The sequence below is a fragment of the Coturnix japonica genome, chromosome 1, assembly GCF_001577835.2.
Source record: "Coturnix japonica isolate 7356 chromosome 1, Coturnix japonica 2.1, whole genome shotgun sequence".
NCBI lineage: Eukaryota > Metazoa > Chordata > Aves > Galliformes > Phasianidae > Coturnix > Coturnix japonica.
The window spans coordinates 70,899,400-70,923,469 of NC_029516.1; the positions used below are offsets into that span (position 1 = coordinate 70,899,400).

Below are 24,070 nucleotides of genomic sequence, written 5' to 3' on the forward strand. Positions count from 1 at the left end.
GATAAGTTTTGCCTGAAGAACTGTGTCATTCATGGGAGAGAGTAGGAAGAGGGGACATAAAGACCTGTTCCAATTCATTTATTTGGTGACTGCTAGACCTGGCTGAAGTTTTGGCTATCCATATTAGAAATCAAGTAAAAAGAATCCACTGTTTCTTCCATTTCCTGTTTCAAAATTCATGTCCTTGGAGTGCCATAATACAGTCTATTCTGCCTGTTCTGCTAACAGAGAGAGATTTCTTACTGGGGGAACTCTTTATTAATTGTATCCAAACAATTTTTAGGCAGTTTGCACTGGGTTATATTTGCAGAGTAAGCCTTACATCCAATACTGTCGTTCCAGGGTTTTCTTCTCCCTATACACCAGGAAACTATAGACTTGAAAAACAAGTATTAGGCTAGATATTCCAAAAGCAATATATTGTTGCAGTACTGGGAAATGTCAGTTATGGATAATATCCTACTTCTCCTCAGAGCTTTCTGGGTGTGAATCTGTGAAAACAGAAGATTCAGATTCATGGAAGTATTCCCTGTTTTCTTTACCTACATCTCTTTGAAATTTAGGAATGTAAATAGGGAAGTTAAAAGTTCCTTTTTGGCAAAAAATTCCATTTTCTAGGTGTAAACAATGGTTATATACTGCAGATAAAGTGACCTGCCTGTGTCAGTATACTTTAGTCTAAGCTTACTGGAGTTCACACTACAAATTCATAGATATCTAACTTAATAGTCTGAACTTCCTTGAGTTCACTCCATGTCTGAATTCCAAAATCTAGGGCTGGAAGCCAACATCCTTATCTAGTTTGGTTTTGACGTACATATATCGTGGCAATCTCCAGGAAGAGATGCTACCTTAGTGGTGGTCAGCCCTTAAATAGGATCTAGGAGAGGTGGAGCCAAGCTCCGCCCCTTCCAGGAACACAGCTCAATTGCCTTCACTTGTGCTCATCACTTGCCTCAGATGGTTAATCAGAGGTTCAGGCTGTGATCAACAGCTTCCCATACAAATACCAATAGCAAAAATTACAAAACCGTGACAGTATTTTTTCTAAAGTTACAATTAGATTTCTGAGCAAGAAATATTGATCAGAACAATGTTAGTGTGATTATCTGTCCTTTGCCTCTTTTACAACTTCTGCCTTTCTCATTTACCCATAGTCTAAAACTTGTGTTTTTCCAGTTTTTTGGTTACAACACAGGGGAGAGTCTCATTCAGGTATCTGGAATCAAACACTATTTTTTCCCATCTGATGGAGGACAGATTCAAGTGGAAAAGATAGAGTTTGTAAAAGGTGATTCTTTTACTCTTTACGCTTTGCTTTGACTCATTTAATAATTTATGACAAAGTTTCTTTTATCCATAAATGCTTTTTCACACTTCAGTAGTATAAATTCCTTTAAAGATATTGTGACAGTATCACATAATTCTGTATTAGATTTTGTTATGACTGAAGTTTAAGTTTTGCTGTAGAAAGTTAACAGTTCATAAATTATCAAAAAACAGAATTATTCAGTGGTAGCCAATGCAATGTATTACATGAATACATATCCCAGTCAGTTGTCCAGTGTGAGTAACAGGGTTGTTCTGCAGTCTATCAGTTCTAACTGTCAGGAAGTTGCTAGTGCTTTTCAGGGGGACAGAAATCAGTACTGAAGCCTAGTGTAAGCAATAATAGTATTCCATTGCTTCGTAGGCCTAACTCTGGTAAAGGTGAAAGTGGTAAAGGACAACCACAACTTCTTCGTTCATATCACAGACCCCAGGAAAGACTTAACAGAAATCGAAGTGAATGAAAATAACGAAGAACAGGAAACTCCACCAGGTTAGTGAGTTGACATCGCTGATAAAAAGAATTAATAGTTTGATATATTTAGTCAGTTGGTTGTAAACCTGATCAACTAACATAAAAAGTGAATAAGATCAGTGTTGCTTGTATATCAGGATGCCTGTGAACATGAGGTGTAAGCGAAATGTTTAGCTATTAGCACCACTCATACAAAATAACAAAGTAGAGTGAATGTGTACTATCTGTTTTTCAATTCACTGACCAAATGATAAGTCCAGGGAAGAGGTAGAAATATTTTTTTTTCAGTGACCAATCTTCCTACTGAAATCCATGGCAGAGTCTTGGAAAGTTGCAGATCTGTACAGCCCCAGCTTGCTGGAGCTGAAATAGTCTTTGAACCAGCTAAGTTAGGAGACAACCAAGATGGTAAAGAGGGGAGCTCCATCCTCTGTCTTCACCCTTGCGAAGTGTTTTATTTGGAATGACAACTTACAGGGTGAGACAACTTTTTGTATTTGAGATCAGACTAAGACCCAGTCATTTAAAAAAAAAAAGTTAAATAGTAATCCAGTTTGCTGACTTAAGCATCGTGCAGAAATCTTATCAAAGTGAAGAAATAAGCATAGTGCAGGACAGCAGGTGCAAAACACTTTTTTTTAACAAGGAAATCACTGAAGAGATTCACCATTCCTTAAGAGAAGAATTATCCTATTTAGTATAGGACTCATTCTGATCTGAATGTAGCCTGGGAAAGACAAAGAGTATGCATACTGAATTTTCTTCACAATATCCAGAATAAATTTCTGCTCTGAAAGAGAAGTATTTCTGCTTTGAGCTGAGTCTACTTTTGAGGGACATACAGCTGTAGAATTAGTGCCTCTTCAGTATCTTTGATATTGAAACATATATTTTCTGCAGTTCAGCTGTATCTATTGCTTGTTGGCATGTTTTTGAATGACACTCACAAGTATTGAATTCCAGTCCTTTCTGTAACCTGCTGAGGGTTGTTCCAAGAAGGAAGGTGGTCTGTAGTGATTTATGTATTTATTTGCCCTAAACACTGCAGGATTGCTTATACAGAGCTGGAGAATATTGGGAAAGTGTAACTTCAGGTAGGAGTGTTAGTTCTTTTACTCTTTAGTATTAGAAAGCATCTTGTTCCTGCTCCTCTCCTTGGCAGCAGCTGCCACCAGTGAAATAATAGTAGAGCAGATGAATAGAAAATTTGTATCCCTTTTACAGACGAGATATTTCTTGTCTGCCCTTCTGAAAGTTGTCATATGTTATTTAAAGGTCTGACAGGTGACACTTCCCATCACAATGTGTTAGCATCTCAAGCCACTTGTACTCATTCAGCACCAATGGGAGGCTTTCCTCCTATTTAAACAGGAATCCCCTGTGTGATAGAAGTGAGCAGTTCAGCATTATTGTCAGACAGAAAAGGAAACTAAGATCCTTGACTCCAGAACTTGTTTCATTTGTTGATTAAATTTGCAAAGAACTTTCACTGATTGTTTCTATTAATTCACCTAGCTAATTAAAATGCAAATGAGAGACTATAGGTACATTACACAAAACCAACTACTGCATACTACCCTATGAGTGGAAGGACAGGCAGTGCTTTACAGATATCACTCTTGCAAAGTTTTTCTTACTCTATTAATTTGTTTCACAGGTTAGTTGTATCCACATTAATGTGCCACTGTCAAATCAGTCATTAGTTTGCAGGTCAGATGGTTCTGCACTGTGTTGCTATCTTAACGTTCTAATTTATTTATTTATTTTTTGAAGGAGAAAATAGTAATCAGAAGAAAGCTGTGAGCAAGTTTGGATCTTTTTCCGCTACCTTGGAAAATGGAATCCAGCTGTCCCTGAGTTATTATGGACCTACAGGGAAGACAGCAGGTAAAATAAGCAAATAGAAGAGGATATTTGAGAACCAAAGGGAGAATTTTTTTTTTTCTTTTTTAATTTTTTTGTACACCCCTTGACTCAATAATTTGTTGCATGCAATTCTGCCTTTCTTAGCAGCTGTTACCACATGGTGGGTAATTTTCAGCAAGGCCTGAGATGAGATTACATTGTCAGGAATGTTCAGTGATTCCAATTTCAAAATGGAAGGAGGTCTCCATGCTTTTTTACTTACTGTGAAAACGGAGCAGTGGAGGGAGAAAATTGCAAGTATTGTTATTAAGTATTCCAGCAGAATCAGCAAATTAATTTGAGCCAAAGAAAATGTAATTTGTTGAGGAGTCTTTTTGGCTTTCCAAGAAATAATATTGTTGTAAACTTATATAGGTGATTATGGAATTTTCATTTTATGTTAGGAGTTGGCCTGTTGGTTCTAGTTGTGCAGTCGTAATGAGGGATTTCTCTCAGCTTTTCAATAAACACATTCACCTACTGGAAGCAATTGCTTCACAAAACCACAGTGAAAATAGTGTCTGCTTTTACCAAGAGCTTTTTATTTCCATTGCATTTGAAAGGCCACTGAAACCATCACACATATGAAAGTGAAACCCTCTTCTGATCAGAAAATAATCCCAGCATTTTTCAGTTCTTGAAATATGAAAACATTTAATTGAATGTACCTTTGTGTGGAGCATGGTAGGCCATTCAATCATATACTTCATTTTAATTATTCAAATACCTTTTCCAAGTGATGTTCTAAAAACTAACTATTTAAAATTGGGCAAAGATAACATCCACAATGTAGTGGACTGTGAAAACTTCTCTGCTGACAGTCCTCTGGAATTTTCCATAATTCTCATGATTTCTGAAGATACATTCTCTCTATCACAACAATCCACTCTTGCATTGCTACCTTCAGAGAGTGTCCTATTTTATTTTTTTTTTTCAGGAAAACCGAGGTATAAAAGTAGATGAAATTTCCTCAGGAACTGAGAGCCTATAACAGCTTTTATTCCTAAATTCAGCACTCTTGAAAGTAGAGTCATTTGAAACTGAGCATGTTCCACTTCACTGTATGAGTGCTTGATAGCACCGCTCACTGTAAATAAGTGCTTGTTTACACCTCGTTTGCCATGATCATATGAGTTTTTTATAATAACTTGATAGGATGGATCACATTCACTAATGATTCTAAAGGGCAGTTTCCTCAGAGTCCTTCATTTTAGTGATCATGCTTCTCAGTAGAGAATTACTTCTGTCCAAGTTTATTCATCAGTTTCTATTCATCGGCCACCTGTAGACTGATACTTCTGCTGGTTTATTCCACAGTTATGTTCTCTATTAAATTTACATCACAGTGGTCCCCATTGAGAATGTTTCCTATTTTATATAATTAGTTGAGATCTTATCACTAGCCTATTACAAATAAGACAGATTTGCTCATCTTTCTTCAGACTTCCATTGAGCTGTGGAAGTCGTACATCACAAGTTTCAGTACCTGAAAACAGGGCCACCTAACAAAGTATTGTATTTGTGCACATCAGCTATGCATCAGCTAATGAAAATGGTGATGATGGTTTCTTTCAGTCCTAGACTGTCAAATTTTGTCACCTTTGCAGTTCTCGTAAATCCATCCATAATACAAATGTTCCTGAGCACACAAATAGCCTTTCCAGTTGATTAGAATCTGTTTTTTGAGGTGTTATAAGCATCTTATCTGCAGGGCTAAAAGCATTTAAGTCAAAACTTTCCTGGAAACTGTATTTGGTAGGTATCAGGCCTACCTTTTATCTTGTTGAGCCAAAGATGTATTAACACTTGGTCTACATTACAGAAAATGCAGTGACCTGATGCCAGAGTAGTTTTATTAGCATGCTTCAGAATGTAGTTTTTTTTTTCTCCTTTGTCTGACTGCAAGTTGGCCTGCAATTTGTTGATGAGTTCATTAACTTTTCTTTGCGTAACTTATTAGTTATTCACAATAAAATACATTGCTCATTGTATGAAGCAAAATTAAGAAGTAATTTTACCAATAAAGAAAAAAAGGATTTTTGGAAGTCTTCCAGAAGACACTGTTGAAATGACTCACTTGTCATTAAACCTCATAGTTTTGGAAACTACCAGGCAGATCAATCTGTGTGTGTGTGTGTGTTAGATATACACACACACAGAAAACCTTTAAAAGGTTTCCAAAAGCTGTTTTCTGAGAAAATGGAGTCATACAATGGCTTGAGTTGGAATAGATCTCAAGGATCATCAAGTTCCCACCCTGCTATCACAGGCAGGATTGCTAGCCCCTAGATCAAGTACTAGATCAGATTGCCTAGGGACCCATCCAACCTGGCCTTAAAACCACCAGAGCCTCTCTGTGCATCTAATCTAAATCTCTCTTCCTTTAGTTTAAAACCATTCCCCCTTGTCCTGTCACTGCCTGTGTAAAAGTTGTTTTCCCTCATTTATAAACTCCCTCTAAATACTAGAAGGCCACAGTGAGATCTCCCTGCAGCCTTCTCTTTTCTAGGCTGAACAAGCCCAGTTCCTTCAGCCTATCTTCATAGAAGAGTTGCTCCAGCCCTTGGATCATCTTTGTGACCCTCCTCTGGACCCTCTCTAAAAGCTCCACATCTTTCCTGTACTGGGGATCCTAGGCTTAGATACAGTACTCCACATGGGGCCTCATGAGGGCAGAATAGAGGGCAACAGTCACCTACCTCACCTGGCTGGCCACTCCACTATGGAACAGAGGATACCATTGGCCTTTCAGGCTGCAAGAACAAGGAGTTCTTCTACCAGTTTTTGTACACGTCTGGGATTACACTGACCCAGGTGCAAAATCTCACTTTTTTGTTGTTGTTGTAGAACCTCATTAGGTTCATAAGGGTGCACCTTTTGAGTTTACCAAGGTCCCTCTGAATGACATCCCTTCCTTTTTGCTGTATGAACTGCACTGCTCAGCTTGGTGTTGTCAGCAAACTTCCTGCAGGTGCACTCAATTCTACCATTGATGTCATTGATAAAGATGTTAATGAGTACCAGACCCAAGACCCAGGCCTCTGGTGGGCACCACTCATTACCAGCCTCCACTTGGACATAGAGCCATAAACCAGAACCCCCTGGATTATAATGTTTTGCTCTTTGGTATTTTCAGTACTTTATATAGCTGTGGTTAAGATTTGGATAATAAGTTGCTCCATCTGGAGTAACAAATTTTTCAAAACAGACAAGAGTTCAACTGCTTGAATTGTCCAGATGGAAGAGAAGATGCTATTCTATGAATTGTTGTCGTGTGAGTGAGGCTGCCAAGCCAGAAGAGGTGATTAAAGTAGCGTGTGAAAAAATTGTTAGCACTGACAGGGTATTTCTGATTAAAGGGAGGTATTAATTCATTGAAACAAAAAACATTTTACAGAAGGTCTTATTTTAAGTTATTTTCGAGTCAGTGTTTTGGAAGGCAATGTGAATACTTAATGTCAAGGTGGATTGCAGACTGCTCTAATGCTTGGCTTTTAAGAAGTAGGAGAACCTATGAAACAAAATCTTTCTGAATCACTGAAACAAAATAGAGCAATGATGCCCAAAATTTCTGGAGTCAATTTATCCTCCATCCATCTTATCTTAGGCACTAGAATCAAAATTCCTCCATCTGTGTGAGTATTCTGCAGCTAGAACAGAATTAAAAAGTTATATGTTCTGTTTTGAGGCCTATCACAAGCTAAGGGAAACAATAGTTTCAAGATTCCTTTTCGGTTGTCACGTAGCCCATCTGTGGAAATATTTTCCAAATAATATAGTATAGTATTTAGTCCATCTATCTGATACCACTGAATTCATTATTTCAAGAGTAAAATTAAGAGTATAAAATCTTGTCCAAATTGAGTGTAACAATCTACATTTATGAAACTTAATTGCATTAACAATAATGTTTTTTCCTTTTTTTTAGATGATGAAACAGATCCCATCTTAGCAGCAATTCTGAACGTCCCTTCTGTTCATGTTCCGACTGTTCTTCCTTCCACTGCACCAGCTTCAGGAAAAAAAGACAAGTCAGCTAAACAAAAATCAGGAAAATCTCTGCCATCCACAAAATCAAGCAATGGCAGAATAAGCTCTTCACCACAAGATAACCGTGAAAAACAAGAAGAAGTGGTAAGAAAACAGACATTTGTCCACTGAATGTAGAAAAGAAACAAAATTTTAAGTATATACACTTAAGTAATAGACATATATATTCTTCTCAGAGGATTTTGAGAAGTGTTTTAACAAATTCCTAATAGTTTATGGTGCTTCTATGGAGATGTTTTACTTTCTCCAGTTCTTTAAAAACCATTTGGATGTGGTGCTCAGACATGATTTAGTGGAGGGCTGTTAAGGTAGTATGGTTAGGCTGTGGTTGGACTTGCTGATGTTTAAGGTCTTTTCCAACCTGAGTAATTCTATGATTCTGTGATTCTCAGGTGTAAATATTGGCAGCTGTGAATTAAAGTAGCCTTTAAAGCTTTGTAATCTAGAGCAGTGTATCCACATACTTGTGTTTATTTTGGTTTTACAGTTACATCTGATTAGAACTGCTCTAGAGATTAGTTTTCATGCAGCATCACAGAATTACAGAACTGTAGGTGTTAGAAGGGACCTTTAGATAATACTAGGACTGGTTCTCTCTTACCTTCATTTGCAACCCAAAACTGTTTTCATCTTATGTTTATTGGTATAGCATAATTCATTGTCACATACTTTTCTGCAAGACTGACATCAAAGGATCCATTGTATTTTTCCTAAGCTTTCTGGAGTTTTCAGACATCCTTTAGGTCATCCTCATCTTTTCTATTCATCAGGACAGTTTCCACTACCCAGTAGAGGAACTAACTAAGAGAACTAACTTCCATTTGTCAAGCATTCCTTTCTGTGCTCTTCTCAAGTTTGCCGGAAGTACGGCAGACTTGAAGTAGTGTTGTTTTCATCTTATGCGCTTTTTTTAACTTTTAGAGGTAGAATAGCTGATACAAGCTCAGTACTCTTGTGCTTCATGTTAGCTTGTATTTCATCCTGATGGTGTGCATGACTCAGCAGAGTGAATACAGTCAAGAATGGTTTTTCATCAAAGGTTAATGAAGATGAATTAAATAACATAGCATCATCAAAGAAAATAAGCTAATACTTCCTCTTCAGATTCCATACACATTCAAAATGCTACAAATCACTGATAGTGTACTTTTTTAATATGATTTAGTAAAATTGAAATCTAGCCTAATTTTTTCTTAAGCCTTTTTAAATGTGGAGTAAACCAAGTAATGTTTTATTACTTCCTGCAGGTGGAAGTAGAAGAACCAGCTTCCCAGACACAAGTGACGTCAGCTGCTCTTGCTTTCCGAAGCCTCAATGTCTCCTGCCCCAATGGACTAGTATTAACTTTCCTTGGTGAAGGCTTTGAAGGCTAGTTTTTTGAATCACTGCAGAATAAGTACCTTTTAAAGAAGTTAAAATTACAGATAAAAATATTTTTTTTGTCTTAATAGATTTAGATGTAACCATATGAAGTCTTTAATATCTCAGATTCCTAATTCTGTCATAATGTCTATTTAATAGTAATCACAACATAAATAACATATTTTAATTCAAATATAATATTAGCATTCTGTCAGTTTAGAATAAAAGTGCTGTGATCAATCTGATATAAAGCATGGTATAGAAGATGCAGAGGATCTCAAAAACAATTTGGCAAGGAGCATAAGTTGTAATACTGAATAGCTGAGATGAATAGAGCAATGGCATACATGTACATGTAGTTTCTTGACACAAATGTATCTCAGTACTTAATAGCACATTCAATACATGGTCATAATTTAACCTAAAAACTTTATTTATTCAGGTAGACAAAGTATCAAAGTTCATTTTCCATTCAATCTCAAACATGCTGAAACTTGGTAATTTTTTCCTTATTAAGGCCATCTTGGAGGTTCCTCTACCTAATTTCAGTTTTCCAAAAGTTCCATACTAAACCCATCTACAATTTTTCCTTTTATTTTTTTTCCACGTGGGAAAGACAGACACCTCCATAGGAGGGTGCAGAGTTTCTGAGTAGGTACCTGCTTTGAATTGTTGGAATGTGTGTATTAAGTAATTCAGAATTTGTTTTCAGATTTGGAAGGTGAAGCTACTGCAACTGAAGCCAAGGAAGGTGAGATCAGATCAGATAAAGTCAGAGAAGAGGAGGATGAGAAAGGGCAAACCGAAGCAGATGGAGGTAAGGAAGAGGAGGCCGAGAAAGGTGAGGCCGAAGTGGACAAAGCAAAGGAGGAGGAGGCTGTGGAAAGCAAAGAGAAGGAAGATGAGATTATAGAATGTGAAATAAAACAACAAGACACCAAAAGAGAAGAGGCCAAGCAACCAGCTTTGAAAATTCTTGTTAGGCAAAGTTATCCCCAGAAGGTAAAGAACTCTCGTCTGTATGGATTAGAGACAAGTCAAGTAATACAAGAGGTATCAAGAGTCATCACCAGTCAAGGAACTGTTATAAGATACATGATGGATGGATCTACCTGGGTATGTTTAGTAGAGTTCATTGAAAGCATCTTGTCAGTTCTGTAGACAACTTTTGGTGTCCTCAATTTTCATCAAAGACTGCATTCCTAAGTACTTTCTTTATTTATACACAAATTGGATTGCCCATAGTATTGGTACCTTTCAGGTAATATGAGTTAGATACCACTTTTGCAGCTACTATAGTAAATTGACAAGCAATTATCTTTTCTAAGTCAAATACTCTGTATTGTAAGTGCACAGATTCTAGATGCCTCCTTCTTTGTGTTAATTTAACATCCATGAGTTATAAAAGAATGGAAAACATATAGACAAGCACTCACAAAGAAAAATAAGTGGTTAATTATCTTACAGGAACTGTAGCTCTTGAGATACAACTGTATGTTATCCATATGTTTTCCACATTATACTGTCTTCTCTACATAATATCTGTTTTTCTGTCTGTAAATGTGTTCAGAGATTAATAGGGAAGTTCTATGCTTTATCTGACACACAAGGAAAATTGCATATTGAGAACTAAGTATTATGGACAGTAGATCTCAGAAATCAGCTATAGTAAAATAAATAACCATTAATTCTTTTTGTTAGATTTGATGGCTAGAAAAATTAGCAGCAGTCCCAGACATGTGTAATACCTGAATACAGATAAATATGGTGACGCAGATACATTACTGCTGTTAGGAAAAGTGGTATTCACTGAAAGATATGAATCTTTGACCACTTAAGAATTCCAAGCCGTTGCTTTTATAGTACCTGTCTGTTACTAAATAGAATCCCCACTGATTACATATATGAACTGAACTAATCAGCAGTCCTTTTTTTTTTTTTTAATGTAGTTTCTTCTTTATTTTTTGAGCTTGTTCTGTGAGTCTTACATTTCTTCTTTCACCACATGCTAAATTCTAGTGACTATTGCATTTGTGGTATAGTATTTTGAAATTTCTTATTAGTATTTTAACCTCTAATATGTCTGATTTCTGTAGATTCTGTTTGCTGATGGCACAGTGAGTAGAAGTCCAGATTCTGGCCCTGTCCTACCACCACCTGTAACTCCAGAAAACATGCAACCATTATCAGAATCAGAGTCTTCACCTGAGATGGGCACTAAGAGAGGTAATGTTTCCAGTGTTATGGATAGATCCAATATTAGCAGAGCTGATGATACACAATAAAAGGCATTTTCCTTTGGTCTAAAAATTCTGCTGGTGTATAATGCAGTTTATCTGCACTCAGCTGCTGTATGCTGCTAATTTGTGATCTTCATAGCAGATTACGACCTGTCATAACTTTAACTTATAACTTATTGGAAGTATGTGAATAATAAAAAATGTTGCTAAAGAGAAGCCTTGTAAAAAGAGGTTTTCTGAATCTTCAAGCCCAGTCCTCTGTTCTTAGGATATCCCTTAGGAAATCTAGAATCATGTTTGAGAACTGACAAACTGTCTTATTTTCAATCTCCATATCTGTGACCAGCGTATATCTTTTATTCCTTACTCTTTGTAATGATTTCCCTCCCCTGCCACCAACCTTTCCTCTCTGCTTATTAGCCTTGACAAATTTGTGGTGAGCAGTTACACCATTTTATTTTATTTTATTTTATTTTATTTTATTTTATTTTATTTTATTTTATTTTATTTTTAATTTTTATTTTCTAGGACTTATAAACAGTAAACTTTTAGACTCCTGCTCATGCCATGCTATTGTCTTTTGCCCACACTTAGTCTAGTTCTCTTTTTTTAATGTGAGTGATCAGATTTCTGTGCTCTATGCTTGGTAAGATCTCTCCATTGCTTTTCACAGTCTGAACTCCATCTCTTTAATTCTGGTGCACCTTAGGTTTGTGTTTGCCTTTTTTGTCTCTGTACTTTCATGCTGACAGTTGTAGACATTCTACACAGATGCTATATCCAGAGCTTTATCTCATTCTACTGCTTCAAATGTGTCTGAAGCAGAAATCATTTGCCTTAATCCTTTTTGTTTTAACTTATTTCTGTTGGGCTTTATCAAATTCCTAGTATTTACTCAAGCCAGGGGCACAGTTTGAGATGTTTCTTTTTTCCTTTAAGCTATCCAGAGTCCCTTCTATATTTATGGTACATTCTGAAGCCATGTCATAATAGGATATCATAGCATCCTGTTTACTTTTTCTGTGTTGTTAATGAACATGTTAAATAAGACTAGTGGAAGGGAATACCTTTGAGTAACTTTGAGTAACAGGTCTTGTAATTTCACTCTAGCCTGATAATATGATTCTATGATAAGATATTCTTTCAGTTCTATCAAAGGCAATACTTGCATAAACTCTTCAGTTGATTGATTTTTGCTTACCAAGTCTTACACATATTTTTTGTTTGTTTGTTTGTTTCTGCAGGGAGAGGCAGTGACAAAAACAAGGAGGAAGTATCTGAAGACATCGTTCAGAGTCTGGCTAACCCTGAGCAACCTAAGGAGAATCAAGCAGGAACCTGGATAACAACAACCCCATTGGGCATTCGAGTGGGAACTGAAGGAGGAAGGCAAATGGATCTGGAGCCAATCTTATTCTATCAGGCAACTGACCCAGCTGATGGAACAGTAATGCTATTTTTTGTGTTATCATACCACTGAGCTATGTGATAGGGCTGCCATCATCTGTTGTAGAATGCATTCTTTCAAAACATCCTACAGATTGCGTTGTTACACCATTACTAATATAAAAGCTGTAGATGAAGAAAATGTAAATCCTTGATCTCTGAACTAGATAAAGTTGCAGTAGATCAGCTTCTTCAGAATTTCAGTACATAATGCATAGTGTTTTGTGTTACTGTTGTTGCTGTTACAGGCATCTCAGTGCTAATGTAAATCCACGTTTCCTTACTATTTCAGGTTATGACTGTACGAGATGATGAAGTGATAATTGTTGAGAAGCTGGATGGCAGCAGAGTAGTAGATCATGCGGATGGTACCAGGATCACAACTTTTTACCAAGACTGTAGAGAACTTCTTGTACCTCAGGATAACAAGAAAACAGGTAAAATCAAAAAGGGAATGTTTCTTTGTTTTACCTCATGGTAGAGATTACTGCCAAGATATATACTTAAAAGGCTTTTACTCATTCTAATCAAGAAGGCTTATGCTACTCATGCTAGTAGCTTAAACTGAAAAAAAAAAATCCAGTAATGCAGTCTAGGCTTGCTTGTATACTTGGTCTCTTTTTTTTTGCCCATCAGTATTCATTGCAAAAACTACATTGCAGCAAAATTGCAAATCTCATTGTTGCTACTTATATATTTCTATGACCCACCTATGAGATCATATGCTTGTGCATTCCCACTATGAGAACACAATGCTTGACTATTTTATTATCTTCATTGCCCGCTCAACGCCTTGCCTGTTGTAGGTAACAGGTAAGGTGATCAAAGTTTTAACCAAGCATTTATTGAAAGATCAGGGCATCCTCATCCTCCTCAGAGGAACCATGGACTCTCCAGCCTTGGAGATATTCAGAATTTCATTGAAAATGACTTTGGAAAATGTCTTATGTAAATAACTGAAACTTACATTTGCCTGAAACAAATGGGGTTAATGTCATCCCTGCTTATTCTGTCTGGAAGTGTATTCTCTATGCTTTCTTCAGTTGCTAGACAAGTTCTGTTTTATGCTATTAGTATGAAGTGCATGATTATTGTGTGAGTGTCAAAAATGTTGCATTCAAACACAGCAGGATGCTCTAGTTGTGTATAAACATCAATGGCCAAATTAATATACCAATTAGATTTGTTTTCTATAACTTGTGCTGCTGAATAGGAATTTCTTCATATCTTATAGCATGTATCACAGGCAGAAAGCATTTCAGCTATCCAATTTGTTACAAATGTCCAAATCATTGTGATTAGGAACTTGGTTGATAAATTAGAATATATTCTCCTGGCCATCTTCAGATAATTTTTTCTATAGTCAGTACACTGTCCAAAAATTATAAGGTTGTATAGGTTTTACATAACAAAATTAGGTGATAAAGGATGTTATGAAAACTGTATGGGTCTTCTACTGAGAAGATGAAGGTCAGAGGAAATGAATACAAATTGAATTCTAGGACTTTTCTATGATTCATTTACTCAGGTCCAGTTTTTCTGTATTAATTTGTAGATGAACTCTCACAAACCATCACAAGGAAAGTGAAATGTATTCGAGTAGAAAATCCTGAATTTGCTACCGTTACAACAAACTGTGAGGATGGTAGCTGTTGTACCATATTTGGAGATGGGACATCTATTATAGCAAAGCCACAGGGAACATATCAGGTAGCAGTTGCTTTTAGTTTGTGACAGAGACATTTATCTCTGTGTCCCAAGTTGCCTGTCAACAGATTCATCTTGACTGTTCTAACTCCCTTCTCTATAAATTTAACAAATCCTGTTATTCTCTCGACTTTGTATTCTGCCAATGTTTAAATAGTTCTTCACAATTGTATAGTAAATTCAACTCACAATCTTAAATTTTCTGAAGTCAAAAATCTACAGATACTAACATCAGCCTGCCTCCTGGACTTCATCTTCATTCCTTCTCTCAATCCATTCCCTCAAAACATTCCCAGTTTTTACTGCAATAGGTTTTACCCAACAAGACAGGCTCCCTTTTCATCGATGAGGAGTGCTCAGCAGTCTATACACATGAAGTCTGCAGTTTCACCACCAGGATGGAAGGGACACAAGCAGGGAGATATATTATGAAACACACTTCCAGCACTATTTGTGAGATGATGGATCCTGAAGGAAATCTTTTCAAGGTAAAATACATGGAGATAAATCAAGTTTATGCATTTTAAGTAATTTTATCTTATCAACAGCTCTCAAAGTCTGAGTGTAGCCTTGTAACACTCAAGGTAGCCTACCTATTCAGAAGGCATAGTTACTGAATCAGATCTCAGAAGTGTTTCTGAGATAGGTTAGTACTTAGCTATGAGTTCAGGAAATGTGTCACCTAAGTTTCTGTGACATACATGCTATTTTCTGGTTCCCAAAGCTGGATAAATTGTGCTTATAAAAATACGTTTTCTGTCAATCCCTCCTTAATACATTTTTAATTAATCAGTGGAAGGGTAGAAATTTAAAAGGTATCAGTTTCCTACAATTCAGTGTTATTCAAATTGTCGTAGAAGTTGCTTGGCATCAGCATCATCCACCTTTTTCCCAGCTGATATGTAGAGAACAAAAGACAGAAGCTGAAGAGGCTGTAGGGCAGTTGAAGGTATTATGGAAGCAGTGATCACAGGCGACATGGGGTGTAGTAAGAAAGGTGAGATGCAATATGAGGAGACATAAACATGGAAAATATCCAAAGGGTAAACAAGTTTCATTGATTTTGACATTAACAGAGTATATTTCAATGACATTATCCCATGCTATTTTACTCTCAAGACCCCATTTTCATTGAGTGTGAGGATAAGAGGAGAGTTCATGTGATGGAGCTGGTGTGTACAGTAACGTTATTACTTTATGAATCTGTGTTTAATAGGAAGCATCCAGCTTTAGAGTCCTGCCCAGCATGTATTTTTGTATAAAGTTGCCTATCAATGCATGCAGATTCATATTTTTGCAAATGTAACGTAAACATAGATAACAATAATAATTGTTATTTAACAACTAACAATGTCCAAGCATGTCAGCATATGGTATTAGCATTTCTGGTGTGCCATCTTTTCCTAGAAATAGGTTTTCATTTTTTTACTGTTTTCAGTTTTCTTCATTTTTTTTTTTCCGATTTCAGGTTGTTCAACATGAAATATTAATTTATTTGTGGTCTCTTTCACTGAGCTAGATTATATTGACAGTCCAGCAGCAAGTTACTGTTTTAAATACATCATGCAGCTCAAATCATTTTATGTGATTTCTATTATAGGTCATGGCTGATGGCAGCACATCTGTGTTAGTTCAAAGCAACAACTTCGACAATAAGGAGAACAGAAGTTCAGCATCAGTACTCCCAGAAATTAACAAATCCATCTCTACTGATGAACATGTCCCCAGGTAAACTTCACTAGGTTGATAAGTTTTATGTTTTCTTTCTTTGCTACACTGTATTTGTACAGGGTTTGTAGACTTGGCCTTTCTTTGTTCATTACTGTGTATTTCCACAGTTGATGTCAGTGTCCTGAAACTGTTTTTCTTATTTTGTCATCACAGAGCTTTTTATTTTTGCCATCTAGAAAAGAACACAATTCTTGGATTCGATCAGGGTGGTGGGCTGGCATTTGCCAGCTGCCAGACCTACTCAGCCTCTCTTTTACTTCCCCTCCTTGACAAGGCAAGGGGAGAAAATAAGATGGAAAAGCTTGTGGATTGAGATGAAGACAGAGAGATCACTTACTAATTACTGTAATAGGGGGCACAATCATTTCCCTGATCTTGGTGACCGCACTATTTCTGATGCAGACCCAGGATGCAGTTGGCCTTCTTGGCCACCTTGGCACACTGCTGGCTGCCTGACAACCAGCACCCTCAGCTCTTTTTTCTACTGGTCAGCTTTCCAGCCAATGTTCCCCAAACCTATACCAACACATAAGGTTGCTGCAACAGGAATTGAAGGACCTGGAATGTAGCCATGTTCAATGGTGCGTGATTGGACTCAGCCTGTTCAGATCCCTCTGCAGAGCTGCACTACCCTTAAACCAATCAACTGTCCCACCTAGGTTGGTATCATGGGCTGCTCTGTCACCTGGATCACCTCCTCCTCTGTCCTTTGTGTCTGCAAGGTTGTTTCTCACACTTTCTTTCTCACCCCTCACTGCCTCTGCAGCATTTTACCCTGTCTTAAACATGTTTTTCCAGAAATGCCCACCCACCCACCCCCTCACACCCCCACTTGGGCTCAATTGTCTGGCAGGGGATGGTGCAGCCAGCTGGAGCCACCTGTGTCTGGCAAAGAGACCTGTGTCTCCTCAAAGAGACCACCCCTGCAGCCTTCCCCATTACCAATCCCTTGCTTCCTATGCACAGTACAGTCAGAGTTCTGTGACTGTCCAGGTTCTTCATCATCCATATGGATGGTTCAGGAACTGAATTCCTGCGGAGCAAGGATGTGGAAGAGTATCTAGCTGAAGTCGGTGGTGATCCAGCTGTTGCAGTCTTGCAGGAACCAGTACTAGAATATCCAGGTAGGAAGACTTGGTTTATTTTCTGACAAACTAGTGACAGAAATAATCCAAAGTGGAGTCAGAAGTTTCAAAGCTCATTTGGACAGGAAATACAAAAATGTTTTCCCTGCATGGGCAGGTGTCCACTCTCCTGGCAGTGAAGCAAAGGTAAGTGAGCTTGTGCAAAAGCTCAGAGAAACAGAATTAACCGGATGACATTTTGAAAGGATAAGTAAGTAAACAACTGGCATTATCCGCTCTTATACTTAGAAACAAAAGCATTTGCTAGGTGCATAGATTTTCTGTGTATCTCTATCAAAAACACTGAGTATCTTGCAGTCTTCATGTAGTAATATAGCTGTCTTAATCGGTGAAGGCAGTTGTGATCTGTTGTCCTTTAGTCTGGCTGTAGAAAGAGTACATTACTAAAAAGCTGGAAAAATAGGACTGAAGTGGGGGGTGCCAGTAGTACCTGGCAACAACCACCTCATTGCACCAGTGCAATAAGTTGCATCCTGAAATGGTTATTATTGTAAAGTTAGTTGGAAGTACTTTGTTTCTGTAAATATATGGTGGCCTAACAGATAGATCTAACAAAATAAATGTATCTTGAAAATGACAGAAATGAATGTAGAGAGATGAAAGCAGTGATGAGTTCCCCTCTATATAAACCGAAAGGAATGATTTTGTCATGGGAATAGAGAAAGAGTGCTAAGGGAGCTGAAAAGGTAAGGGAAGTGGAAATCTCTGGAAGGTGGAGAACATAAGTACCTGGTGAAAATCCCGTCCAAGAACACCTGCTCACAACCAGCAGTAATTTGTAATGGTAGCACTCCAGTATTCCCCCAAGGTAAATGACTCTCACCAAAGTATTCCAGTCACAGGTTAAGAGTAAGATAGAAGAACAGTAACAGGTAACAGGCTTCCTTTGGACAGTGCTGCTAGGAAGCTTTTCCAGACTTTATACTCTACCCTTCCTACTGCTCTATTTGCCTTGATAACAAGATGTTACAATTTTGTACTATTGTGACAAAACATCTCAGTGGCAATATCAGTTTTGAAGGCTACCTTTGGGATAGATAATAGTAGATTAAGTAGGCTTTGGGTGTGGGTAAGAAAAAAACATTTTGAAACACTTTAAAATTAATTGTAACAGTAAAAAGAGATAATAAATAATTTCCAGTAGAATCATTGTGATGGTCAGGCTGCAATGTATAAAACACAGTGAAGAACTATGGTTGTATGAATGTAATGTACATCTTCTGAAATATTCCATAAACACAAGTCATTGGTCTTTCTTCCCTGTTTGGGGTATTCCACACAATATACAGCTAAGCTGCTTCCTAGTACTTAAAAGAAGTATCATAAGTAGCCAGTTGTTAAATGTAGGCTGAGTAATCCAAAGCTGTCCAGCTATTGTATAACCACCTCAGTGATCCTAGCCATGAATATCACATTTTCACATGGAGTTTTACATAATTTTCTTTATACTTATGTTATTCTGGAAAATACATTTTTCTGGAGGTCTGAGACTCTTGTCCATTGTTTTTTGATTGAAACTGATTCTTACCCAAATATGCTTTTGAACCAGGTGCTGTAAGTATTACCATCCTCTTCCCTTTGCCTGAAGCCTCTCCCTGGGTAATGAAGAAAGAACCAGAGAGTATCATGCCTCCAAATCTTCAGCCAAGAACTTGGAATGCATTTTCTCATCATGAGGTATAATCATTTCAAAACTGTCTTCTGCTGCTTAGGCAGTGCCATGTTTGTCACGGAGGTTATTAGAACTCCAAACAATGAGGCAGTTAAATAAGCAATTAAGTTCAGTTTAAGCAAACAAAGCAAGGAGTGGGATGTGTCAGGGAAAGTCTAGTCAACTTGGGCTTCTCTTATACTCAGTGAGGTGATTACAGCAGTTTTAGGGATAGTTTGTTTGCCAGATGAAGAGATTGAAGGATCCATAAATTGTGCCCAAGGAGATATACTAACATGATTTCCTAGATCTCCAGTGCTATAAGCACAGTGCGCGCTTTTCAGCTGAGAGACATAAAATATTGATATCTACAGTTAGCCAATAATATATGTCACTTCCTACCTTTTTTGCTTGCTCTTGTCTATGTTCAGCCAGAGATCCCAGTCAGAACACATAGTTGGAAGGGTCTCTGCATTGGATCCAAAGAGAGGTGCTTACCAGTACCTGTGCGAAAATGTCCTAAGAAACTGAAAATCCGCCAGCTGTTCCAGTATGAGCCACTCAGTGATGAACTAAGAGAAAAGCTACATCTTTCTCTCAAGGTAGTACAATCGTATTTGCTTCATTTTTCCAGTGAGTGTTACAGAACAGACAAAATGGGTAACATGAATTTATATATAACTGAGACAAGATGATCCGTAATTCTTTTGAAGAACAATTAGCATTTCATACATAGGCAGATGCCCTAAGAAAAATGTGGTTTTGAAGCAGCTTTTCTCTCTTCTCCTGTACCTTTTGGAACCTACTTTTCTGAGCAGATACATGGGGACCAGTCCAGAACACATCATAGAGTGTATACTAACGAATAGTTTCCTTTCTCTCAGTGTTTATATGTTACTTTTATTTTGCTTAGGGTTTGTTTTCCTGATCAAAACCTTGGAAATATCTACAGTGTTACATAAGAATGTTAAATCAACTATAAATAAGATCAGAGATATGATTTAGCAGAGGGTTGTTAGAGTTAGGGTACTATGGTTGGGCTGTGGTTTGACTTGATGATCTTTGAGGTATTTTCCAACCTGGGTAATTGATTGATTGATTAATTTTTATAGGTCAGTATAGAGCACCTCTAGGTTCAAGCCCAGGTTCTGTTGCTCTGTTTTTGTCTAGTAAATAGCTGTGTAGCCTTCTACAAAAGTGTCTGTCTATTACATGGCAACAAAATTTAACAGAAAATCGGTCGAAGGTTCAACCTCTACTACCATACCATTGCTTTCAGAGCAGCCCTCGTATATAAAACTTATTCTGTAACTTGCATATTTAGTTTTCAAAGGCAAGAGTCTTAGAATAAAATAAAATGTTCTATGCCAAAATCCCAAATTACATCACTCCATTGACCAGATCTCCTTGGATTTTAGAGGAAGAAGAACTCTGTTATGTTGGGAAGGAAGAATTGTAATTATTGGCACTAAGGAGACATTTGTAAATAACTGCATTAATCTGCAGTGAAAAAAAAAAACCCTCATTGCTCATATATCAATGTCAAATTAATGGATTTTTCCAGAAACAAATATCTTAAATCTTTAGCCAAACGCTCATTTTTGCAGAACTAAATCAGTATCTAAAGAAAACTGGAACTGGAAGCGGATTACTTGTGCCAACCTTCTCCACGCATAATGCTCAATATATTGCATGTGGCTTTCCAGCAGGGTGGTGCTAGAGCAGCTGTCTGCAAAAACCCTTCTTTTCCATCCAGTTGATCATCTAATACATAAAGAAATGTGTAAAAAGAACATGACCTTTTCTTTAGCACTCAGAGTGAGATTCTGAGAAAGTATTCTTATGTCTAAAAGCAGAGCTTCAGACACTTTCTAAGCCTTATTTTTCAGCTATGATACTCTAGATTTCCATTTCCCTAACAGAGATCAAATGGAAAGGAGATAGAGATCACAACCAGTGTTTGTTAGATTATTTTTTATTTGTTAACGTGATCTTAGTAATGTCATCAAATCATTGTTATAGATATTGACTCAACACATTCCTTTATTGATACGTATAGTTTAATCAGATGCTTTCACGCTCACTCATTCTTATGTGGCTGGTGTAACAGCTGGGAGGTCAGCCCTTACTGTATCCTGAGAAGCATGGGATCATACAAGCACACCAAGGGATTCTAGGAAGCTGATTGCCACCCTGTTGGGCATAGTCCAAGTCATATTGAGCATTGTGGGTGTGAATGTGTGCATGTGGCATGGTAGAAGTAAGCAGATGCTTTGTGTCCTTAGTTTGTCAGTTATGGCAGATTCAGTAGTGTTTCTGGTCATCAGATTTGATTAGACCCTGGCAAGCTTTCACTCATTCTCAGCACATACTCCTCTTTTTCAGGTTTTTGTAAGTATTTCCCCATGCAAACCTGTAGATATGGAGTCACACAAATTCTCACAGAAGTGGTCTTTATGACAGTGTGAAAAGTATTACTTCTACAAACTCTCTTCTTTATATATGTGTTCATTAAGTCTACTTCTGCAAAGCATACTTTGTTTTCTTTTTCTGTTGTCCCCACAAGAAATACATAGAAAACATTTTAAAGCAGGAAGATGAGCTGGAAGAGATGAATTTAAAAGAACCAAGAACAGAAGAGGAAAAAGAGAATGCTGCCAGTCTCCTTGATCTGATTAAGGTGAGAGAAGTTACAGTTTAGAGCTGTTTATTTTTTCCAACAAATCCATTGTATTGCAATTGCAAGTGCCACCCTTGAAAATCTATTGTAGCATATGTGCCACCACCTTCACAGTAACTTAGTGGTAAAGCCATGCTGAGCATGCAGTTGGATTACTGAATGTCACTACTGCCATCTGGGGAAGGACTGCTGAAAACAGCTTAAGAGTTTGAATTCTTCACAATGATACGTTCCCAAACACACAGGCCAAAAAAGACTGAAGTACTTATGTCCCTCAGCATTAGAGAATGAGAATGTTTCCAGGCAGTTGTCAGTACAGCAGGGTACTGACTGAAAGACAAGTCTCCACCTTTACATCAAGAGTTTAAGGTCACTTTTCAAGGTAATCTAAAAACAGTCTGGAGGAATATTATTACTGCTTGCTTCTGCTTATGTTTTTGCACAGCTGATTAGACTATGAGGAAAAAATGGGAGGGGAATAGGGAAGGTGGTGAAAAGGCGAAGAGAGGCTTGGAATTAGGGGCCAGGAAATTGGGAGTTAGTGGGAGATGAGTGGTGAAAAACAAAAAGTTTATGCAGCAAAAGTGGGTGGGCATGAGGATGAATGAGAGGCACTGTTTACACCTTATGCTAAGAATCATCGCATCTTACAGAGTGTGTTCTGTTTGCTCTATTTCAGTTCTTTAAATAATTTGTTTTCTTCCATGTTCTTTAAATTTGGTGCCTGGCATCAAGTTCATTAACATGCAAGACTTCTTCAGGGCATGAAAACAAAGGAAATGGCTTAGTAAAAGAGTCTGTCACCCCTCAAACACTTGATGTTGAGTGAGCATGAGAGAGCTCCTCAGTAACTTAGCCTGCAATTTCCTGATTGTGTTTCCTATTTGACTCTTTTTGCCTACGAGTTTGAGGTGTGAATTGAATATGAACTGGCTTAGTTGATTTAATAAACAACAACCGTGTCAAATATGAAGCCACATGTGACGTAGACCATCTAGAAGGAAACCTATATTTCTCTGCCAGGGAAACTCATTTCTTCCAGCTTGTTTTCTAACACACTGAAATACCTCCATTCTTGTAGTGGTGATGTCAGGTAACAAGATAACACTTGTTTAGGATAGAAATCATTTGAAGAGGATGCTATTGTTAGATCTGTTTCTCACATAGTCACAGTTACTCTTTCTTCATTGTAGTCCTTCCCTAACTGGGAGAAAGCATCTGAAGATCTCAGCGCCAAAGGTAACAAAAATTGAATAACTATCTTTTAGAGTTGTAGAATACCGTAGTAAAGTACAACCATTCCCACACCCATCTGGCAGTGCTGGGCCTGATGTACCCCAGGGTACAGCTGGCCCTTTGGGCTGCCAGGGCACACTGCTGGCTCAGGTTCAACTTTCCATCAGCCAGAAACTCCATGGGCTTCTCTCCAGCCCCTGATCTCCTTGTCTGTACATATAGCCAGTATTGCCCTCTACCAGGTGCTCTTGTGCACTTGTTTTCTGATTAAAAAAATAATAATTAAATGCACTTGTAATATACCATTATTAACAAGGAAGATATTGTGAAAGAAGCTCACTGAAAGAGGCCAAATAGAGAAGAAAACTAAAAAAACAAACAGGAAAATACAAAGTAATTTAGGAAAATACAAAATACAAAATATTTTATTGTGAAAAAAGTTGCTAAATAGCTTCATACTTCTCACTATTCATACATCTTAAGTTCAACCACAGAAATTTCTTTTGAACAAAGGAATTTCTTTGAACTCACAGTCCAGATTCAATACTTGAAAGAAGCAACACAGCTTATAAAAGATGTCCGTAGATAGGGAAACTCTTTATAAAAGCCCTCAAAACAGTCTTATAGGCTGGCTTTTCTCCATTGTATATACAGCACTAATAGTTTCTTCTCTGATAATAGTGATTGTGGCTATGAAGCAGCAGCAATTAAAGTACAACCTAAGTCAGCTGAAACTAAAAAAGGTCCCTAAAAGCCCATGCTATTTTCTTTACCTGGAGACAGAGTTGCTCACTAGTTAGAAAGTGACTGAACATCAGCACCTTTTCCTACTCGCAGATGTTTGATTTGCATCTTAAAAGAACATAAATACAGGAAATACAGAGCGGGGGTATGAGCTTTAATCTGCTTTTGATTTTAGTTTTTGTGCTTTTTTGGTTGTTTTCTGTGTTGTTTTTTTCCATTGGATTGAATTAATTTCCTATCAGCTGATGTTCTGAACTTGATGTAGGAAATGAAGTTCTCTACACCTCTTAACTCACAGTAATAAGGAATCTGTAATCAGCCTTTCTCACATAAATGTTTATTGCCTGTAAAAAGTAGAAGAACCCAGTT

General features: G+C 37.4%; 1 protein-coding gene across 4 annotated transcripts in view; it reads left to right on the forward strand.

Moving 5' to 3' along the window:
• The window catches only part of SPAG17 (sperm associated antigen 17), an 80,390-nt gene that overhangs the window by 45,005 nt on the left and 11,315 nt on the right, over positions 1-24,070 (forward strand). For all 4 annotated transcript variants that reach the window (XM_015874180.2, XM_015874189.2, XM_015874197.2 and 1 more), the window contains 17 exons: positions 1,180-1,291; positions 1,694-1,822; positions 3,578-3,691; positions 7,638-7,843; positions 9,007-9,127; positions 9,834-10,237; positions 11,218-11,347; positions 12,606-12,808; positions 13,100-13,244; positions 14,363-14,517; positions 14,826-15,002; positions 16,115-16,242; positions 17,239-17,369; positions 18,940-19,067; positions 19,473-19,643; positions 21,608-21,721; positions 22,915-22,960. In XM_015874180.2, coding sequence (XP_015729666.1) covers positions 1,180-1,291; positions 1,694-1,822; positions 3,578-3,691; positions 7,638-7,843; positions 9,007-9,127; positions 9,834-10,237; positions 11,218-11,347; positions 12,606-12,808; positions 13,100-13,244; positions 14,363-14,517; positions 14,826-15,002; positions 16,115-16,242; positions 17,239-17,369; positions 18,940-19,067; positions 19,473-19,643; positions 21,608-21,721; positions 22,915-22,960 — 2,614 coding nt within the window. The remainder of the gene's footprint in view (positions 1-1,179; positions 1,292-1,693; positions 1,823-3,577; positions 3,692-7,637; positions 7,844-9,006; positions 9,128-9,833; positions 10,238-11,217; positions 11,348-12,605; positions 12,809-13,099; positions 13,245-14,362; positions 14,518-14,825; positions 15,003-16,114; positions 16,243-17,238; positions 17,370-18,939; positions 19,068-19,472; positions 19,644-21,607; positions 21,722-22,914; positions 22,961-24,070) is intronic.